This window comes from Typopeltis vanoorti, chromosome 8, assembly GCF_054136105.1.
Source record: "Typopeltis vanoorti isolate ZY-2024b chromosome 8, IOZ_Tvanoo_1.0, whole genome shotgun sequence".
NCBI classification, from domain to species: domain Eukaryota; kingdom Metazoa; phylum Arthropoda; class Arachnida; order Uropygi; family Thelyphonidae; genus Typopeltis; species Typopeltis vanoorti.
Window position 1 is genome coordinate 106,499,136 of NC_143556.1, and position 23,236 is coordinate 106,522,371.

The 23,236-nt window shown below is 37.4% G+C and overlaps 1 protein-coding gene across 10 annotated transcripts in view; it reads left to right on the top strand.

Annotated features, from left to right (window-relative positions):
* Window positions 1–23,236, top strand: part of LOC150104251 (uncharacterized) — a 1,804,220-nt gene that overhangs the window by 1,577,279 nt on the left and 203,705 nt on the right. For all 10 annotated transcript variants that reach the window (XM_090396244.1, XM_090396248.1, XM_090396245.1 and 7 more), the window contains one exon: window positions 15,133–15,240. In XM_090396244.1, coding sequence (XP_090252370.1) covers window positions 15,133–15,240 — 108 coding nt within the window. The remainder of the gene's footprint in view (window positions 1–15,132; window positions 15,241–23,236) is intronic.

Genomic DNA, 23,236 nt, shown 5'->3' on the forward strand with positions numbered 1-23,236 from the left:
CTCAATAAAGGTCGAAACCGGTCTGGGTAGTGGCCCTTCCCTTAATGCATAACAATAGACATATCCGCAAGGAGATGTGTTTTGCATTATAGGAGATACTAGGATAGGAGTGTTGGTAGCTTGCTCCACCTTTGCAACGAGTTGCCCTGGTGTGTACCACCTTAACCCAGTCCTGAAGATACTTTCAGGCGCAAACTTTGTTTGCTCACACTTGGATAAAGGATTAAACTAAATTTATTATAAACCATGTAATTTGATGTGCTGTTTTGGCCACTTTTGCAATATGCCCTCTAAACTTAAGTTTTCTGTCCACAATAATCCCCACCTCATCAGCTTCTTACAGTTCCATTCTGTTGATATAGTACAGAGCATGTGATTTCATCCTCTCGAAGTGCATCATCTTACACTTAGCCATGTTAAATTGACAGCCATTTATCTTTGCCCATACTGGCATATTTAAGTCATCCTGCAAGATATCTACATCACCTTCACTGACTATCACTCTTCCCAATTTTGCATCATCAGCAAACAAGCAGATATTTGCTGTCAAATTATTTCCAGTATCATTAATCTACAAATTAAAAGGCTTTTGGTACACCACTAGTCACCTGCCTTCTCCTGGACTCAGCTCCTCCATAAACCACTTTTTGATATCTGTCCATCAGCCACCCTCTAATCCAAATCACTGGCTTTGGATCCATTCCCATTTGCTCCAATTTATGCAGCAGAGTTCCATGTGAAATCCTGTTCAAAGTCCAGCAGTATCACCTTTATCCAACTCCACTCTTATGTTATTATAGAAAGTAAGTAAGTTACTACACGCTACTTTTTTTTGAGAAGGGCAAGACCTACAAAACCATGTTTCCCCTTATAAAGTATACAATTTCTTTCCACCCAGTCCTGAATTCTAATTTTTATCAATTCTCTAAAACCTTAACCACTACTGTTGATATAGTGATTGGTCTATAATTTGCTACTTCTGTCTGGGAGCATCCCTTATGCAGTGGAATTACTTTACCAGAACTGAGGCTTAAATTAAACAGCTTGGTTAGAGGAGGTGCTAATTCTCTTGCACTTCTCGTAACACATGGAATGCCATCTAACCCTATAGCAGTTTTAGCATTAAGCTAAATTAATCAAAATCAGCTTTCCCCTTCCTTACCATATAGGTCACCCTCCTTGCCTGTACCTTGTACTGCTTATGTGCATGCTGATTATCTTTTTCTTTATACTTCCTCCACAACCTTTTCTTTATCTACAACTCCTGCTTAATAATACTATTCATTCATCTTACTCCTATTTGATTTCTCCTCCTGACTCTGGGTACACAGTCTGATACTGCTTTCCTTAAAAACTCTTTGACCCACACATACCATCAACATTTTCCTCCTTCAAATTCTCATGCCACAGCACTGCCGAAAGCTGACTTCTCACCTTGTCATAATCACCAGCTTTGTAATTCCATATATACTCCTTCTTTACAGAAAATTCAGCACTTCTTACAGTCTCCCAGGTCAAGGGCACATGATCACTTTCCCCAAGTGGAAGCAGTGTGACCAAATTGGTTATTGATATGTTCTATGATACTATGACTAGTTACAATGCTTTCAAACCTCTTGTCCCTCCATTACATGCTGGCTCAGGTAATTATTTCTTAATACTGTATAAACTTTATTTCCTTCCTTCCTCTTGGCCATTCCTTCTCTCAGTCTATGTTCCCATAGTTAAACCCCCCCCCATAATAATTACTCAACCTTCACTCATCATGCAAATTTGCCAATGACATATTTCATCCTGTTGATCTCTATCTCATACCAAATAGCCTCAAATGACTGCCCTCTGCATACTGTCATCTTGAGGCACTTCTACTCTTTTTGCCTTCAACTCTTCGTCAATCATTAGCAAAATCCCTCCCCCATTCTGTTCCCCTCTGTCCTCCCTGAAAATACTATAACCCTTACATTCTATCTTTATAACTATATCATTCTCAGTCAACCAAGTCTCACTAATTCCTATAATTTTTGGCCAAGTTGTACTAACTAATGCCAAACATTCCCCACACTTATTCTTAATACTTCAGCATCAGTATACATAAACTGCAATACTCCTTTCCTCCCATAACTTACCTGTGTATGAATTAGCCCATTCTTTATACAGTTTATTTTCTGAGAACATTTAATCCCACATTCATAGCAATCATTGACCCACACACACATACTGTATATACATAAAAATCCTTACGTATAACTAAGTCCACACCACTAATAAATGTAGTTATACATTTGATTATGAAATCATTTTAGATATTAGGATTTGGAGGAAATAAAAATTTCCTCCAAAGTTTTATTTCTGAAACTTAAAGTTAATAGGAGAATAAATAATATTGAAATATCCAGCTGGTTTTGGAGACTGAACAATGGTAATTCTTTGTTAATAACAAGCAATATATATATATATATATTGTTTTATGAAAAAAATTGAATGACTAGAACCGAGATTTAATTAAAAAGGTTTTAATATAAACACACTACTAGTTTCGGCCTGTAACAGCCTTCTTCAGGTGACATTATAAAAGAAAAAACACTAAACATTGAGGGTTAAAAGACTATGAACAACATAGACAGTCTTTATACATAATTAGCATTAAAATTGTAGTTGTATTTGAAGCTGTTCTTTCATTTGTTGCATTGTTGGGAGAGTGCGTGCTTGCTGCATCACGTGAACGCCAATACATGATTACAGCTGAATAACTATCTGGGAGGTTGTAGCTTAAGTTGTTATTTAGATGAACAGGATTGAAGATGATTTCTCTCGATTCCACAATTTTTCTCTCTATTTCGTCACTGCAACGGAAGATGTTTGTAGATTTTTCCCAGCAGACTTTGTGACTTTGGCTATCATCATTAGGATTAGCCGAGAAGAGGATATGACTTGATAACGCACTTGCTCGCTGTCTCTTGTAAGTAATGTCTCTCATGTGTTCTTCCATACGCATTTCTACAGATTTGTCTGTCTGACCGAAATAAGGAATATCGCAGTCACATAATATTTTATATACGCCAGGGTATTTGAGTTGATGATGGCAAGGTTTTGGGTGGCTAATTAAGGAACGGATCTTTGGAAGTGGAGTGAACAAGGTTCTGATATTGTATTTTTTTAGAACTTTTGCTAATTTATGTGAAACAGTACTTATGTAAGGAATAGATATATTGCTTTTGAATCTATTTGTTTCTTCTGAGTGATGTCTGGGAGGATTAAGAAGGAATTTGTTAATGATTTTCTTGGAATATCCATTAACTTCGAAAGAAGTTTTCAGATGGTTTATTTCTGTAAGCAGTTCATTTGGATCATCAAGAAGAGAACGGGCTCTATGTCCCAAGGTGGAAATTATTCCAAGCTTATGAGGAGGGAAATGATGGGATTGACTGTGCAGATATCTGTTGGTATGTGTGGGTTTTCTATATATCGATATTTTTAGTTTACCAGCAGAAGAGCGAGTCAGTTTGACATCAAGAAAAGGCAAGGAATTATCCGTTTCAAGCTCAGCAGTAAACTTAATACTTTGATGTCGGCTATTGAGATGTTCGAGGAAAACCATAAGGGATTCATGTCCATGGCTCCAAACAATGAAGACATCATCCACATAACGTTTCCAAACTTTAGGTGTTAAAATAAAGGAAGAGATAGCCTCGGTTTCAAAATCTTCTAAGTAAATATTTGCAAGAACAGGAGATAAAGGATTACCCATAGCCAATCCATGATTTTGTTTGTATATATTATCTTGAAATTTGAAGTAACCGGAGCTGATGCAATGTGTAAGCAAGGCTAACATTTTTTTGGATAACTTGTCCTTGAGTAATGTTAGGACTTCATCTGTTGGGACATTAGTGAACAAAGAAGTTATGTCCAAGCTAGCCATGATGTCATTTTCATCAACTGTAATATCCTTGATGTATGTAACAAATTCTGTAGTGTTCTTGATAAAGGAAGGTGATTTCCCTGAAAAACTTTTGAGGTATTTGGCAAGGTATTTTGAAAGATTGTATGTAGGAGAATCGATACCTTCTACAATTGGGCGTAATGGGGTGTTCTCTTTATGGATCAATCCCATCATTTCCCTCCTCATAAGCTTGGAATAATTTCCACCTTGGGACATAGAGCCCGTTCTCTTCTTGATGATCCAAATGAACTGCTTACAGAAATAAACCATCTGAAAACTTCTTTCGAAGTTAATGGATATTCCAAGAAAATCATTAACAAATTCCTTCTTAATCCTCCCAGACATCACTCAGAAGAAACAAATAGATTCAAAAGCAATATATCTATTCCTTACATAAGTACTGTTTCACATAAATTAGCAAAAGTTCTAAAAAAATACAATATCAGAACCTTGTTCACTCCACTTCCAAAGATCCGTTCCTTAATTAGCCACCCAAAACCTTGCCATCATCAACTCAAATACCCTGGCGTATATAAAATATTATGTGACTGCGATATTCCTTATTTCGGTCAGACAGACAAATCTGTAGAAATGCGTATGGAAGAACACATGAGAGACATTACTTACAAGAGACAGCGAGCAAGTGCGTTATCAAGTCATATCCTCTTCTCGGCTAATCCTAATGATGATAGCCAAAGTCACAAAGTCTGCTGGGAAAAATCTACAAACATCTTCCGTTGCAGTGACGAAATAGAGAGAAAAATTGTGGAATCGAGAGAAATCATCTTCAATCCTGTTCATCTAAATAACAACTTAAGCTACAACCTCCCAGATAGTTATTCAGCTGTAATCATGTATTGGCGTTCACGTGATGCAGCAAGCACGCACTCTCCCAACAATGCAACAAATGAAAGAACAGCTTCAAATACAACTACAATTTTAATGCTAATTATGTATAAAGACTGTCTATGTTGTTCATAGTCTTTTAACCCTCAATGTTTAGTGTTTTTTCTTTTATAATGTCACCTGAAGAAGGCTGTTACAGGCCGAAACTAGTAGTGTGTTTATATTAAAACCTTTTTAATTAAATCTCAGTTCTAGTCATTCAATTTTTTTCATAAAACTATGTATGTTAACCGAGTCAATGATCATTCTGTCATATATATATATATATATATATATATATTTATTTTTTTTTTTTTCACTTCCACATTGTTTTGAATGCCAGGGAAACATGCCTGCATGAAAGTAATGTATTTTCAAAAAGTACAAGTATAGTTTTGAGTAGAATAAAAAGAGCTATTGATGTAAATAAAATGTATCCAGGAGAAGAGTTTTCAAAAAATGGACAAGATAAAATAAAAGAGAACCAAATGGATTTTCCCCCAGTAAAGTACTTTTCTTTAAGGATTAATGTGTATGTGTATTCTTGTTATTTTGTTTTAATGGAATAATAGTGTTTAAAGTTAGGAATTCTGTAGCGAAAAGAAAGAACACTTTGTTTTATTCTGCTGTTTAATTCAAAATTAATTCAAAGGATTTATTATCATAATTATATTCAGAGTATCTTTGAACTCAAAAGATGTATGGAATAAAGTACCCTTCATTCTCCCTGATACTGCTCCACCATTCACGACTGATTGATATCTATCAGACAGCCATTACAAACCAGTCTACTAACTTTAGATTAAAAACCATATTTTGCAACTTAATATCAACTTGTGGCTCTTTGTCAAATGTGCACTGCTCTTTCTCCTGCCCAAGTCTCTGCACATGACATACCCTCAGTCTGTTTTTTAAATCCAACTTTCTAGAGATATTGACCTGATGTTGGACTTCTCTGCACGTTCATCAACATATCCTCACCTTCTTCAAACCAGTTAACCAAATATACAATAACCAATGTGCCTCATCAAGGACTTTATACAAGGGAACCATAACCTCCTTACTCCTACATGTTAATGTAGAAGAAACATATAGAAGTTTAGGAGGTTATGGTTCCCTTATATAAGGCCTTGAACAAGCTAAAAATTAATTATTGTGTGTAGACTAATATGCACTTTACATAATTATTAAAAACACATATTCACAGAAAGGAAAGAATAAAGAATAACAATTTTTATTAGTGCAAATATTGCAGTGTGAAATGTAAGATTTTAAAATTTTGGATCCACAGATGGGATGCTTCGTATTCACTGGTGGAGTTATACTGGAAGAAGTGGAGGAAGCAAAGGATCTTAGGGGTGATTGTGGATAGAGATTTAAAGTTCTGAAGACATATTGCAAAGGTCTTGTGAAAACATCTCAGAGAACCGTAACAATGTTGAGGATTGACCACTAGAGATAAAAGTGTGCTGGTTCCATTGTATAAAGCTTTTGATCAGAACATATTTTGATTTCTGTGCTCAGATCTGGTCACTGAGATTTGAAGGGGATGAAGTAACCTTGGAGAGGGTGCAGATATGAATATCAAAAATTATGTCAGGACTGTACAATGTTGATTATGAGGATAGATTGAGGGCATGTGGACTGCAGAGTTTGGTAGAAAGAAGGCAAAGAGGGGTGGGATATGATCAAAGCATTTAGGCTGTTGAAGGGTTATCGTGGTATTAACATTGCGGAAATTTTTCATGTGGTAGAACAAAGGAAAGGAACTAGGACAAGATGCCATCGCTTGAGGTTGCAAAAGGAGGTGGTGAGTAAAAGGCTAAGAAGTAGGGTTCTTTTGCATGAAGAGTGGTAGGAGCATGAAATTGATTGTCTGAGAGGGTTGTGAATCTGCAGACTGTGGGTGATTTTAAGGAGTGATATGATAGACTTTGTGTTGACTACTGTTGACCTCCAGAGATGTGTCTTGTGACTCCACAGGGGTCAAGAAAATAATAATAATAAAGATGTAACCATCAGTGTATTAACCAAACGTTAGTAGGAGCTATGAAACATGCAAAAACTGTCCAGGAGTTGAACTAACACCTGTCCCTATTTATTCTTGTCCAGCAATTGCTACTGCTCTACAGAAAATTGACAATAACCCTAGAGAAAAGCTCTACTCCATCAAAGTTCTACAGATCCACGGTCATATTATTATTATTATTATTATTATTCGTGACACCTCCAAGGAGTCCAAAGACTCATCATGGGAGGACACCTAGTGTACAACTCTATGTCTCCACCACTATCGAACCTCTACTACCAATCAACTACATCAGTGCCATCCGCCGCCCACTACCACAACAATATATTTTGTCTGTAAATTGCATGTGTTCTGAAGGTCTTCAATGGACTCGACAACAACATCAGCATGATTACAAGGTGAAGCTAAAATAAAGAAATGTTATTCCTTTTTACAGGTTTAGCCACATTCTGTACTTGAGTTTTCTATTTAATTTGTTTATGAATGCTATGAGAAATGAGCTGAGAGGAAATCTTTAGTTGTTTGCAGATAATGATGCAAAACATGGTAGTGCAATAGTTAATAAAGGTGATGTAGTGATCTTGTAGGATAGATTTACAGCATGGACAAATGAGAATGACTGTCAGTTTCATATGATAGTTTAAGGTTATGGAATGAAAAGATTTGGGGATGAAAATATTACCATTTGTATATTGTACTGATGGAACTGGATGGTAAGAAATTTATGAGCCTAGGATTTGGGGTTTGCTGGTGAATCTGGAGTTGAATTTAAGAAGTCATATTGAAAAGTGGCTCAAATAGCTCACATGATTCAGAGGTTAAGAAAGTTATTATACCTCTTTATATAAGGCTTTGATATAGCTACCATCTGGATTATGTACAGATCTGGTGGGATCTGTACATAATCCAGATGGGAGGGGATATTATTATTATTAATAATATTATATGGTATCTTCATACAATAGAAACATATAAATTACTAAAAGGGTATTATAGCATTCATGAAGAAGATTTTTTCAGTGCATAACTAGCAGCAGAAGAACAAGAGATAATCCCTGGAAATTAAGTAAATGAAAACATAGACTTTTTGCTTGCAGGGTGATGAATGAATTGCCAGAAACAGCATGAGTGCTTTGTCAGTGAATGACTTTAAAAGAAGTTGGACAGCTGTTGTGTAAATTATAGTTAGTGCTTAGTAAAATGTTTAGTGGGCCTCCCATGATGAGTGCACAGACTCCATAAAGACATCTGTGTGTTACTAAAACCAATAATTATTATTATTAGCTGCTGAAATTTTTGGACACAAAAAATAAGTTGTGTAGGAATATTCAATCATAATTAATTCATTTTTCTGTACTATTATTTTTATGAGTGTTAGTTTGTTTTCTTGCAGTAGCCATTTCCTTGTTCATATGCTTTAAAAATCTTTTATTTTTGTTGCATAAAACCATGGCAGGTGATTAAAACATGTGCAGTTTTATTCACTGCAGTGTATGCAGAATGAATTCACTTTGTAGAAGGAAAGATTTATAAACAGAAATTGAAAGTAATGTCTAGTAAGAAGAATGATAATGACGAAGTGAATGACAAAATGCCAGAAAATGCAATTGTGAATGGTTGGTCTGTAATGACTGTGCATACAGTAAGAATGAAATAACAAAAACTGACTACATCATAATGAGATAAATATTGTGCTTACATTGAGTTCTCTGTAGGACAAGATGTAAGAATGGTTTGGTTGTTCAAATGCCTGGTATGTGACATATACAAAAGCAAAAGGGGGGAAAAGATACAAGGGGAGAGAAAGTAGTGTATAAAAGAGCAAAAGAGGAAGTAAAAGGATCAAATTTTGTATGGTGATTCCATGATAAGAGAAGTACTTGATTATTAAATAACTTAAGGAATTCACAACGTATACTAGAATATAAATTAAATTAAACTTTAATATATATTTCCAGTATTTTGGCAATGTCACGTTGTCATCTTCATGGAAACTTAAGATAAAGACACGTGCACGCAGGCACTACACACAGCAAATGAGGACGAAGCAAGGAAGCTACCGTTTTTCCTAAAGTCCTGATGATGCCCCTTAGCGGGTTATATTAGGTATTTTTGGCCATTGGGCTGAAGTTCTCCTGATGTATGTTTTCCAAATTTGGGGCAGTCTAATGCATCCAAATTTGTTGAGGTTTGGCATGTTCCTAAGGACGAGGCTGATTCTATATTCCATGATATGATGAGGCTGATTCCATGAATAGTCTTTCAAATTTGAACTTACTGCAGTGTATTACTGTGGCTTTCTTCCACTTTATTCTGTTGCGTGTATCCAGAGCATGGTCTGCAAGCCCAGAGTGGCTGTACTGGTGAAACTGGATGTAGCCCTTGTGTTCTGAAATTCTGATATTCGCTGTCCTGCCTGTTTGGACAAAGTAGGACAGTTTACAGCTGCCAGGGACCTGGTATATACCAGGTAGGTCTAGGGGAAGTGGTTGGTCTTTTGTGGAGAAGATAAGGAATGCCAATTTTCTATATGGTCTGTAACAAGAGGTCAAGTCATGTTTTTTTAGGATTTTGATAATTTTTTCCGAGGTGCCCCGGATGTAGGGAATGGTGATGGATTTAGAGTAATCTTTGTTGTGAAAGGGAGGGGGGTTGTGGATTACTGGTTTTAGTATTTTTTTTGGGGGGGGGAGATAGCCATTGGCTGAGAAAGTGTTAAGGATGTGATTTAGTTCAGTGGTTAGGGCTTTGTCATTTGAACAGATTAATTTAGTCCTGTTGAATAGTGTCTTAATAACTCCATATTGTTGTGAGGGGGGGGGGATTGTTGGTGACTGTATCTGCTTGTATGGGTGGGTTTTCTATAAACTGAGAAAACCAAGATTCCATCAAGTTGGCAGGTGACTAGTGTGTCTAGGAAAGGGAGGCTATTGTTTTCCTCTTTTTCCAGGGTGAACTTGATTCTGGGCTGTTGGTTGTTTAAGTGTGTTAAGAAGGAGAGGAGTGTATCCAAGCCATGTGGCCAAATAGTGAACACATCAGCAACATAGCAAAGCCATATGGTGGGTTTTTGTGGGGCAGAGTTTAAGGCTTTCTCTTCAAAAGTCTCCATAAAGAAGTTGGCCAAGGGTGGGGAAAGTGGTGAACCCATGGCTGTCCCCTCTATCTGTTTGTAGAAAATTTTCCCTGGTAAACGAAATAGCCTGAGTTCATTGTGAACTGAAATAGGGCTGAAATATCGGGAGGAAATTTAGCTTGGATTAACTCTAAGGTTTCCTTAAGTGGGACATTTGTGAATAAGGAGGAGATGTCAAAACTGACTATTATGTCACTACGTTGGAGTGTAAGGTTTTCTACACTGGCTTCGAAGTGGGCTGAGTTTTTTGTGTGATGGTGTGTTGCCAGTATAGTGTGTGAGTGCTTTGACTAAATGTTTAGTTAATTTGTATGTGGGGGAATCAATGCCATCCACTATGGGACGTAATGGCACATTTTGTTTATGTCTTTTTGGAAGCCCATGTAAACGGGGTGTCTAGAGTTAAACGGTTTTAGTTTGTTAGTAACGTCCACAGGCCAAGAAGTGACCTTCTTAAGGAACCTATGGAGTTTTCTAATTTGTGAGTTGGTGGGATTGTATTCAATAAGGAGGTAAGTAGCCCGATCTAATAGTAAAGCATTAAGCTTACCTGTGTAGTCAGTATGGTTGAGTACCATGGTGGCATTCCCCTTATCTGCTTTGGTGATTACTATTTCTTTGTTTTTCTTCATTTCCTGTAGAGACTTATATTTACTATTGGATATGTTGGTTTTTGGTTGTCTTGCTTTCATGAGAACATAGGCTACCTCCGGTCTAATATTGTTGGCGATGTGGTTTGGAAAGTGGCAAATCTCACGTTCAATTTGGATCATTAATTCCTCGGCCGGTATTTTCCTATGAGCAATGGCAGAGTTGTGGCCATGTGAAAGAGCAACGAGTTCTTCAGGCTTCAAAATAACTGAAGAAAGGTTGACTACGGTGTTGGTTGGTAGTTTCAGTTCAGAAGGTGAGTTCTTTTTTAATTTATTATTTGTATATTTTACCTTGTTGGCCACAATCTTACAGCACCTTCAAATAGAACAGTACCTCCCTGTTCTTGCTTTCTTCTGAATTTCTGCCTTTTCTGGTAGCAGTTGTTCTGCTGTCATTAGCAGTGCACCTCCCATCCTGTCTATCTTTCCTGAAATTAGAATATTCCTTACATTCTGTCCCTTTATTACCATCAACCAAGTCTCTAACTGTGTCCATAATTTTTCCCAAATAACCAATGCCAAAATACTGCTTATTGTTATTTCTTATACCTCTGGCATTAGTGTACATGAATCTCAATATCCCTTGCACTTGACAACCATCTTTTCTATCCTGTGATGACGTTCCTGTTCAAATTGAGAGATGAGAAACTATATCTGCCAATTTTGTTCATGCCTATTCTCACCCCGTACTTGCTGATATTACCGCTGTTTACACTCCTCTTAACCTCCTACCTCAGTTGGTCTAGATTTTTGCACTTCTAAACCCTCACAGACAACTCTTTTTTTTCAGACACCTAACTCCAAATCCATTCAAGTGCAACCTATCGGTAATATATATAATCTTTTGTCCATCAAGTTGACTTCTGTACATCTGCAAGCCGAACAATTCCTTTCCTTCACCAGAGCTAGCTTGTTTAGTAATCATATGTTTTTATCATATCAACTCTGTGTGTGCCCTCAGTAACCAAATTTTGCAAATTACACATCTTCAAGAAACCATTTCACAGACATGTCACCTTCTTGTTCACTTACCTCTGAATCCTTTTGACTGCTTGTTCATCCCCACAGAATCCAGATAAACAAAGTACAGTATTATAAATGTGGAAAAGAGGAATAATAAAATTTCATTATTCTTACTTGTCACTGTGTTTTTCAACATTTTAATTGGACTTCTGTGCTATTTTGGTCACTGGCTACCGTTACATTAAATCAGCTGAACATGAAGTTCTTCCTGTCCAAAATCATCCCAAATACCCAGCTTCATGAGTTTCTTGCAATACTTCCCAGAAAAACCAGGAGACCAGATCTGTGCTTTGCTTCTTCTGGTTTAAAAAGTGTTGTTTATGCTACTATATTCATTGCTCCTGTAAATTTCAAAGTAGTTTCTATGTGATGCTTGTCTGGCATTCCAGTAGATGTAATATCAAAGTTAAATAACCATGCCAGATGACCTCTAATTATCATATGTTATTATCTTCTAGGCATCACCATGGAATCAAGACTCATCATATTCACTGGAAGTGCACTTACAATTATTTCCAGCAACCCACCAATTGTTTATCACTTACCAAACAAAGTAATCTATTTTTGACATTGTTGCTAATGACATCCATACTGAAAGGCTAACCCTCCCCCAGCCTTGCTCTCTCCCATCCTGTTGTGAAATGAAAAATGCTACCTGAATCTATTCTATACATTCCTCTTAGTAGCTGTAATGTTTCTGTCTCTTCCTCTTCTTTTTCCATCTATCAATCACATTTTGAAACTCACAAACCTTCAATCATTCCTCACATTGAACATTTCACAGGCTTGTTACAATTTTGGTCACTTATCTCTGAATCCTCTGCACTGCTGCTTGACTACCCCCCCCCAAAAAAAAAAATTATGCAACCAAATTTGAGCACATTTAGATGTAGTTGTATCTCATCACTTGCAAAGAAGAAAACTAACTTATGTATTCACACTCATTGTGTTTTTCAACTCCAAATGACCATGTGTTGTCTTACCCACAAAAATGAAGGTAACCAGTAGCTTGTTACATGGTTCTGTTCTTGACTCCTGCTATTCATTCTATATTTTCATCCCGCATACAGACAAATCGGCCCTTCAGAACACACACAATTTACAGACAAAAGATACTTCTTGTGGTGGTGGGCGGTAGATGGTGCTGATGTAGTTGATTGGTAGTGGAGGTTTGGTAGGGAATGTAGAAGCATCTACTGTACTAGTGGAACTTTGCTTCAGTTATGGTTGAGTTTGCTGTCTACAGAGTAATAAGGACACCAACAAATAAAGATAAGGAAGTGGTTGTTCCATTGTGTAAGGTATTAATCAGACCATATATACAGTGTGCCCATTAAGTAATGCGACAACAATTATTATATCAAAATAAAGAACTATATTTAGAAATCAATTACACAGATTCAAAATAATCATTTCATCAGGTGATTGAAGGCATGGTGGAAGTCCTGAACAGGAGCCTCCTTTAGTCTTCAGTGTCTGGGTCCTGCCACGTTGAATGTCTTCATTGTTGCTGAAGCATTCCACCTTTCAGGGCACACTTCATCTTTGGCAAGAGGAAAAAGTCTGCAGGAGCCAAATTTGGCAAATGGGGGGGGGTGGTTCAATTACACACATCGACTCAGAAGCCAGAAACTGTTTCACAGGCAGTGCATAGGTGCGTTGTCATGCAACAGAAACCAATTGTTGTTGTAGAACAGTTCTTTCCTGACACATCACATCCAACTCCAAGCTGTACAAGTGAGTAGCCTAGTGATTATTTGCCTGTCATGGGCAACAATTTCCCTAGCTTTCACCACATTTTCATTTTTCCATGCAAAAACTGGCTGTCCACAGTGTGGTTCATCCTTCAGAGACTCCCTCCTCCCTTCAAACATCGAAAACCAGTGGAACACCTGTGCATGGCTCAGACAATCATCACCATAAACGTTTTTTAAGTCTCGGTACACTTCTGTAGCAGTTTTTCCTAATTTACAGTAAAATTTTATCACAGTTCTTTGCTCCATAATGCAACTTCTGAAATGCTCCACTCGCACGCACACACTCTTACTTCAACAGCTGTCACATGAAAACTGCTGTGTAACCTGACTCAAAAGTTGCACCTGCGATTACAACACACTCTAGTAGTCAAAACTATAAATGCGTTTGTTACTTTTATTCGAAGGGCAGTCCTGTAAAAAATCAATCTCATTACTTAATGGGCACACTGTGTATGTTTACTGTGTGCATATTTGGTCACGTTTTTTTTTTTTTTTTCATTGTTATATGCAAATTATTGAGAGAGTTCAGAAATTAGTGACTAAGGCAGGAATGTTAGTTATGAGAAGGGAATAGAAATTTCTGAGTTTAGTGGATGAACAGACAGAACAAAAGGTGAATATAGTGGAGATATTTAAGTTTGTGAACAGATTTTATAGGATTAATACTGAAACTATTCTACATAGAGTGGAGGGGGTGAGAACAAGAGGCAATTCCTGGAAGCTATGCAAATTTTTTTATATGGATAGTGATGAATGAGTTGAATTTGCCAGTGTGTGTGTGTGAGAGAGAAAGAGAGAAAGAATTCATCTAAGGTTTATTCACTATAATAGATATGGTGTTGGTTTTTGAGTGAGACCTCCCATGATGAGTAAGTTGACTCCATAGAGGTTTATTTTTAATAAGGATATATAAAATTTAATGAGGATAGACTGAGTACATGAACTGAAGAGTTTGGCTAACAGAAGAAAAAGGGATGATATGATTGAGACATTTTAACTGTCGAGGTTTAGTTACAGAATTGACTCTGGGAAATTCTTTGTTATGGTAGATCAAGGGAAAGGAGCAAGGAAAAGGGGCTTACCAGTTTGATTCACATCCCTGGAGGCTGTGAATCAAAGTGTGAATAACCACATTCAAAAGCAGCTATCCTTTTCCTAATAATGTTGTCTCTCTCTATTCTTTTTTAATCATTTAAAGCCTGCTTTATATTTCTCTGTCTGCCTTGATTATATACTTTCTGAAGGATGATATGACTTTATTTTATGTTACTCCCACAACCTTTTGTCGTGGGAGTAACATAAAATACCAAATTCTAAACTTGGAGTCCCTTACTAACATGAGTGGGCTGTGCTTTAGATAATCCAGACACCTTGCTCTAGAGACTAAACATGAAAAAACTTTTTCAAGACACTTAATAAGCAGTGAGATTCATCTCTCACTTGAATTGTTTCTCTACTTTGAAACTGATTAAATTTACACATAGTAATCCAGATAAGCATTGGTAAGAAATTTTAGTAAGAAATATAGCAGTAACTCTGCAAACCAGAAGTGGACCTTTAGAATTTAATGTTCTCTCTGGAGAACCTTAAATTTCCCTGTAATAAAGAATTTTTTATTATTATTATTATTAAGGACTATTTGAATTATAAAAGAAAATATATTTTATACTGTCATTTGTTAATATTTAAATAATATTAATTCTTTAAAGAATGGAGTGCATCAGGAGAAGAAGGTGCTACACATCATATCATACACAGGACAACTCATATGGCAATAACATCCAAACAGAAGTCTGATGAAACACCACCAGAAGAAGGTAAAATTCTCTTAATGTCAGTAAAATAAATATTAAAATTTACTGCAATTTAAAAATATGATATTAATGGTGAATAGTACAGCACCCTACTTTTCAAATAAAATTATAATATGAGGGTGTGCTGAAAAGTTGTGATAATCACCATGAAGGAATTGACCTGTGGTGACATGTTTCTTATATATTCCAAAAGAAAAAGAACAAATTATTACAATTTGATGAAACATGAGATTAAAGGGTTTTAATGCATGTTCTTTATGTCAGTTGCTTTAATATCATTTTTGTTCTAGGTGTTTATCAGAACTTTTCAGTCCCCCCCCCCCCTCATAAGCAGAAGATTACAATTCCCCGACCTTCAAATAATTCAAACCTTCAATAAACCTTCAATAACCTGTTAATTGAATAAGTAAGCTTATTCAATTAACAGGTTATTGAATAAGTAAGCTTATTAGCTGAATCCTAGAAAGAAAGGCATGCAACTCAGTTAACTACACCCTTGGGTAATTGACCAACAAATCAATTCATCAGTAGTTTTGTAGAAGTTAGTGAGAGATTATATACAGCATTGAGAACATAAGGGTAATGTTATCTGTGAGAGCCAGCATGGAATTGTTAAGGGGCTCATGTTTTAGTAATCTGAATGACTTTTATAATAAAGTAACAGGAGCAATCAGTGAGGGCATATACTGCCAGTTTTGTGGATTTTACGGAGACATTGGACAGGATACAAAGATAAGCTGATATTCAAGTTACATTATATGAGTTTGGATATCAAGTTAGTGAATTGGATTAGGGACTGGCTGTCTGATAGGTATCAGAGAGTTATATATGAGGGAGCAGTATCAAGGAAGCAGAAGGTCACAAGTGGGGTCTCCTCAGGACTTAATATTGGGACACATGTTGTTTAAACACCACCAGAAGGAGGTGTCAATGACATTGTCAGTGGAATGCAGGGAGATATTCAGTTGTTTACAAATGACGTGAAGCTGGGAAAGGTTATTAGTAATAGGACCAATGTTGTAGCCCTTCAGGAGGATTTGAATAAGCTGGATAGGTAGGCAAATGAATAGGAATCAATTTAATGCTATTAAACGTAAGGTCCTGAAGTTTGAAATCCATAGATGGGAAGCTGTATACTCTGTTGGAGGAACTGTACTAGAGGAAGTGGAAGAGGCAAGAAATCTTTGGGTGATGATTGACAGAAACTTGAAATTTAGGGGACTTATAGCAAAGGTGATGAAGGTAACTCAGAAGGTTACTGCAATACTGAGAAGGACACTGACCAGTAGAGAAAAAAGAGTTGTGGTTCCATTGTATAAAGTCCTGATCAGACTATATCCTGATTATTGTGCTAAGATTTGATAAACAGGATTTGGATGGGATAAATTAACTTTGGACATGGTTCAAAGACAGTTAACAAAAATGATATCAAGACTGCACAATATTAGTTATGAGGATAGACTGAGTACATGAACTGAAGAGTTTGGTTAACAGAAGAAAAAGGGATGATATGATTGAGACATTTTAACTGTCGAGGTTTAGTTACAGAATTGACTCTGGGAAATTCTTTGTTATGGTAGATCAAGAGAAAGGAGCAAGGAAAAGGGGCTTACCAGTTTGATTCACATCCCTGGAGGCTGTGAATCAAAGTGTGAATAACCACATTCAAAAGCAGCTATCCTTTTCCTATCAGACTTCTTTAGGATTTAAGTGTCACATCCATAAGTCGCTGTTGGAAAAACAGCTACAACCAAAATCCTCAACTTTGTTCCTGTGGAGATAGATCCATCCTTCCAGATTTTAGAAAAGTCTCTGACTGTTGTTTTAGCCATTCCTAATCTTCTTCTGACATCTTCTGAACAGCAATTCTTCATATTAATAATGGATCCCAGGTACTCAGACTTGCTGACTTCCTCAATTCTTTCTCCATTTAGGTACACTTGTTTCTCAGGAGCTTCCCTGTCTCAATTTCCTTGAGAACCATAATCTTTGTCTAGTTAGGATTGAGCTAAAGTCCTCTGTTCTTACTGATCTCGTTAACTTTGTCAAGAATTTGTCCTAGTTCTTCCTTGTCATTACATAGGAGTATTGTATCATCAGCATAATTCAGATTACTGATCAATCTACCACCTATCCTAATTACTGTTTTGAGCTCATCCAATACTACCTACATGATATCCTTAGCATAGATACTCAACAAGTGAGGAGGAGGTAGACATCCTTGCCTAACTCCCTTTCCAACCTGAAGCTAATCAGTTAATCCAACACTTGTTCTTACCATAGCTTCTTGCTCCCTGTATAAGTTAGCTATCAGTGTGATAGCTGATATTGAATAAAATGTTATGAGGATAGACTGAGTACATGAACTGAAGAGTTTGGTTAACAGAAGAAAAAGGGATGATATGATTGAGACATTTTAACTGTCGAGGTTTAGTTACAGAATTGACTCTGGGAAATTCTTTGTTATGGTAGATCAAGAGATCCATTCTTTTCATTACTTCCTACAGTTTCGCATGCTAAACACAGTCAAAGGCATTAGAGTCTATGAAACACATTTATTATTAGTAGTAGTAGAAGTAGTAGTAGTAGTAGTACGGGTAACTCCAAGGAGTCCTTAGACTCATCGAGGAAGGCCCTAACATCATGTCAAGAACAACTATTCAACATTCACACAGTATATCTATCATACTTTGCCTTGAACTCTATTACAGTCATGGCACCCACAACAGACTCTGGCAGCTTATTCCACTCATTCACCACTCTCCAAGTAAAAAACCTAGCTCTAACACCCTTGCTAAACTCTTGCTCAGCTTCCATTGATGGCCCTAGTCCTCCCACCACCAGTCCTATTCTCAAAAATATGTTCTGAATCTTATAGAAATCCTTCAATAATTTGAATATCTCAATCATATCATCCCTTTTTCGCCTATCAACCAATTTCTGCAGCCCACAAATCTTCCGCCTGTTCTCATAAGGTTCATTCCATAGACCTGCTATCATCTCGGTCACTCATCTCTGGATCCTCTCCACCTCTTCCCTATCAAGAAGAAACCCTGGCGCACAAATTTGGGCACAGTAGTCTAGGTGGGGTCTTATCAAGGCTCAATACAGAGGAACAATAACCTGTTTGTCTCAGCTCGTCAAAGTATTTTTCAGCAACCAAGTGATTTGATGAGCTGATTTAGCCACTTTTGCAATGTGCCCCTAAACTTCAACTCCCTATCCACCAACACTCACAAATCCCTGGCCTCGTCAATCTCCTGGAGTACAGTTCCACCAATGTGGTATACTGCTGCTAATCTTTTCACCCCAAAATTCATAACCTTACATTTTGCCACATTAAATTGATATCCATTCTCCTTAGCCCAGCCCTCCAAACTATCCAAATCATCCTGCAAAATTTCACCATCCTGTGCATTCACTATTGCTCTAACCAACTTTGAATCATCAGCAAACAAATGAACAGTTCCCTTATGAACGCTTATTCAAAGAAAGTTGTGAAACTATCTTACACCGACCGAATTTAGATAGAAATGACTGTATGTCTCTCTCAAAGATCTGGGAGACTTTTATCTCATGTAAAAAACCATTATCTTAATAGATTAAATGTGTTATTACTATTATTTCCTAGCATGCGGTAACAATTGTATTTTAATAGGTGATCCACCAAACATTTGCCTGTATTCTATTACTGTTACAGACACTGAAGATGTACTATTATTTTTAGTACGAAATATCTGTCTTTTTACCAATTAAAGATTTCACTGTGGTTTTTTATGTGTTACTTTATTATTTAAATGAACAGTTCCTCTCAGATCCTTTCCTATATCATTAATGAGCAAATTAAACAGTAGTGGTCCAAGAACAGAACCCTGCAGCACACCACTAGTCACAGGCCGTCTTTTGGACTCTACTCCTGAATAAACCACTCTCTGATATCTCTCCATCAACCACCCTCCTATCCATCTCACCAACCGTATATCCATCCCCATATGCTGCAGTTTACTGATTAGAATTCCATGTGGTATCCTGTCAAAGGCCTTAGCAAGGTCCAGCAAAATCGCTGTAAACCCATACCCTTATCCAGTTCAGCCGTCACTGTGTTATAAAATGTGAGCAAGTTACTGAGGCATGATCTTTTGTGTCACCTTCACAAAACCATGCTGTCCCCCATACAGTATCCCATTTTCATCTATCCATTCCTGTATTCTCCTCTTGAATATTTCCTCCAAGATCTTGACAACGATTCCTAATTGGAACCTCCTTTATGCAGTGTAACTATTTTCCCCTCTTTCCACCCCCCTCGGGACTAACCCAGACCTGAGACTCAAATTAAACAAAATGGTCAAGGGCATTGGCATTTCTTTAGCCGCTTCATGTACGACACGAGCTGGCATACCATCCAATCCCACAGATGTATTGACATTGAGGTTTTGTAATAGACTATTCACCTCCACTTCATTCACCACAATTCCCGTATAATCTATTGGTTCATTCATTTCTGCAATGTCACCACCTGGATGATATATTCTTGCAAAGTGCTCACTCAGTAACTCAACTATATCAACTGATTCAGTTACCTCCCTACCATCGGCATTCTTTAAAATCATTCTGCCATATACGTTTTTTCTTTTACTTGCAACATATAGAAAAAACTGTTTGGGATTCTCTTTACCCTGCATGGCTAATTTTATTTCATAATCCGCTTTTGGTTTTCTTACCACACTCGTTACCCTTTTGGCCTATGCTTTATACCGTTCATGTGCCTGCAGGTCACCTTTCTCCTTAAATTCCCTCCACAGTTGTTTCTTTTTTTGCAGCTCAAGCTTAATGGTGTTATTCATCCATTTAATCCCTACTTGATTTACTTTTCGGACTTTAGGTATACAGTCATCCATTGCCTCCTCCAAACACTCCTTAACCACCTCCCATGCACTATCAACATCCAGCCCTTGCAGTTTTAGCACTATCTACCTCCCATGAACTATCATCATCCAGTCCTTGCACATTATTTACCATGGGAAGTCTAAATTCTTTTTACTTCTCTATGATCTGTCTAGGGCATAGGATCTGATCTTTGGTACCCTTACCTTTCCTAAAACCTGCTTGTTCCTCAACTTTGGCCTGATTCCTATTTAGAATGATCTTTAATAAAATATTGCTTACATGAGATATTAAACTTATAGTTCTTGCAATCCTTCATATCTCCCTTCTTATGTAGTGGTATTAAAACTGACTTCTTCCAGTCTCTAGGCCATGATCCTGTCTCCCATATCTTTGTAATCAATATATGAAACACTCTTATCTCTCCATCACCTGTAGCCTTAATTAACTCTGCTGGGATTTCATCAGCATTGCTCCTGGTGAGGTGGGGGGGGGGCTTAGATTTCAGGAGGTTTGCCCTGAGAGAGCATTTTGAGTCACTGAGGAGGGTGGTCCGTGAGGGGGCCTTGTTGGTGGATGCTTTTCCCTGGAATATGAGCGGTTTTGCTCAGTGGTGGGGGAGCCCGTCACTGAGTGGAACCAAAGCTGAGTTGGACAGTCTTTTGGCTACTCGTAGGGAGTGGTCCGGGGGGATCGTCTTAATTTTTAGAGGTGGCTTTACTTAAAAATCCCACTGTAGCCCATGCATGTCGTACGAGGCAACTAAAATGGGTATCCAGGGAGAGTAACAGATGGCAATGCTGTAGCCAATGAAGTTTTAACTGAGGCTCGGCTATTGCTGTTATCCTCCTGCCATGCTCAGAGCTTATAGCCCTATATTACTCCATCCATACATTTTATTCTACAGATAACAGGGAATATGAAAAGCATTCTTGCTTCACCCATCTAGCCATAAAAATAAAAAAAATAATAAAATACAAAAATAAAAAACCTTGGTATCTCTCCCGGGTGTTGTCCCCACTGGTGAGACCTTAATAAAGGTCGAAACCAATCTGGGTAGCGGCCCTTCCCATTATGCATTGCATTATACATATCTGGAAAGGGGTATGCTTTGCATTATGGGATACACACTAAGGCAAATGATATGAAGTCATTAGAATGGAATAAGCTGCCAGAGTCTGTTGTGGGTGCTATGACAGTGAATGAGTTCAAGGCAAGGTATGATAGATACTGTGAGAATGTTGAATAGTTGTGTGGACATGATGTTTAGGGCCTCCCTCGATGAGTCTAAGGACTCCCTGAAGTCGCCCATAATAATAATAATAATAATAATAATGATTAGCCTCTATATACATTTAGCTCAGACTAGAAATATATTTCACGTGCAAAACATTGTTTTGCTTCCTTGGGAAAAAGATTAAAACCAAATATAAAATTTCTTGGTATCTTTAATGTTAAATTATGGGAGTATTGACTAGAAGCAAGAAATCTCATGTATGAGTAAGGAGATCAAGTTTCTTGAACTTCTCAGGGATAATTATCTTAAGTAGCACATAGTTGAGACAACATGTAGGATTTGAGTGTTAGATTTAATATCATCTCACACAGTAATAATAGAAGATGCCACCATTTGGCTATACAGGTACAAGTTACGTAGTACAATAAGTATGCGTGCAGTTACAAAGCAGGGGACTACAATAAATTAAAGAAACAAATTGGTGATGTGTAGAGGCTCAATCAGTTGAAAGGGAGAGAAATCAGTAGTGCCTGGGATTTGGTCCAGAATAAATAACTCATGGCAATGTTAGATTGTATGCCTAAGGTTTGGAGGATAAATAAATTAGGAGTGAAATGGATGACTTGTGAAATCATGCAAGAACTTCTGAGAAAGAGGATGTATGGAGGAGGTATGAAGAACAGGGTGCCCATCATCGGTTTGGAGTGTAAGGTGCAAGCTAGGAAGATGACAGGTGTAGTAAAGAAAGAGAAATTGGCATATGAAAAGAGATTGGCTGAAACAGCAAAGCAAAGCCCTACAGAATTCTATAGTTATGTTGCTAGTAGAAGAAAGAGTGAATATGGAAGGCTGAATTTAGTTGCTGCAGATGGAACTAGCATCACATCTGCTGAAGATATATGGGAAGTGTTTAATGAGTATTTTGTTAGTGTATTTTTAGTGGGGTGTTGCTAGAGACCCAGGAGTACAGAGGGTGGGGACCAGGAAATGTTTAGACAGTTGAGTTTGGCAAGTGCAAGAAGAATGATTGTTATGGGAGATTTTAACTACAGTAGTATAAACTAGGGAGAAGAAGATGCATGTAGCAATAAGGGAATGGAATTTCTAGAATTCTTGAGGGACACATGTCTTAGGCAACATGTAATAGAGGGAACTAGAGGTTCAAGAGTTTTAGATTTGGTTATAGCATCAGAAGAGTTGATAATAACTGAGATGACATCTCTCCCACCAGTTGGAGAGAGTGACTATATGGATTTGACTTGGAAAATGAATAGACATGCAGGAGTATCAAAGAGACGGGAACGTATGTGGAATTATAAGGCAGGTGATTATAATAGTCTTGGATGTCAACTTGGAGAAGTTTCGTGGAGGGAGGGATTGGAAGCCCGGGATATCATTAGTGCGTGGGAAATTATGAAAGAATATTTGTTAGCAGCAATGGTAAGCTGTATACCACAAGTGAACAAGAGGACACAATTTGGAGTAAAGTGGATGACAAACAATATTGAACAGGAATTGCATGCGAAAAAGAGGCTGTGGAAGAGATATAAGGAGAAGAGAAGATGCATGAAGAGTATAGGACACAGGCCAGAAGAGTGACTAGTATGATAAGGAAGACGAAACTTGAAATTAGAGGAGATTAGCCCTAAGATCCAAAGAAAATCCTAGGGAATTTTTTAGATATGTGGCCAGTAGGAGGAGAAATGACTGTGGAAGAATGTGGTATAAAAATGGAAATAGAGTGACTGATGCAGCGGACATAGTTTAAATGAACACTTTATTGGAGTATTTCATACTGGAGGAGTCAGTTTTAATGCCAGAGGGATAGGGCAGGTTCAAGGTTTAGAGGTAGAGGAGGAGAGTGTGTTTCAAATACTG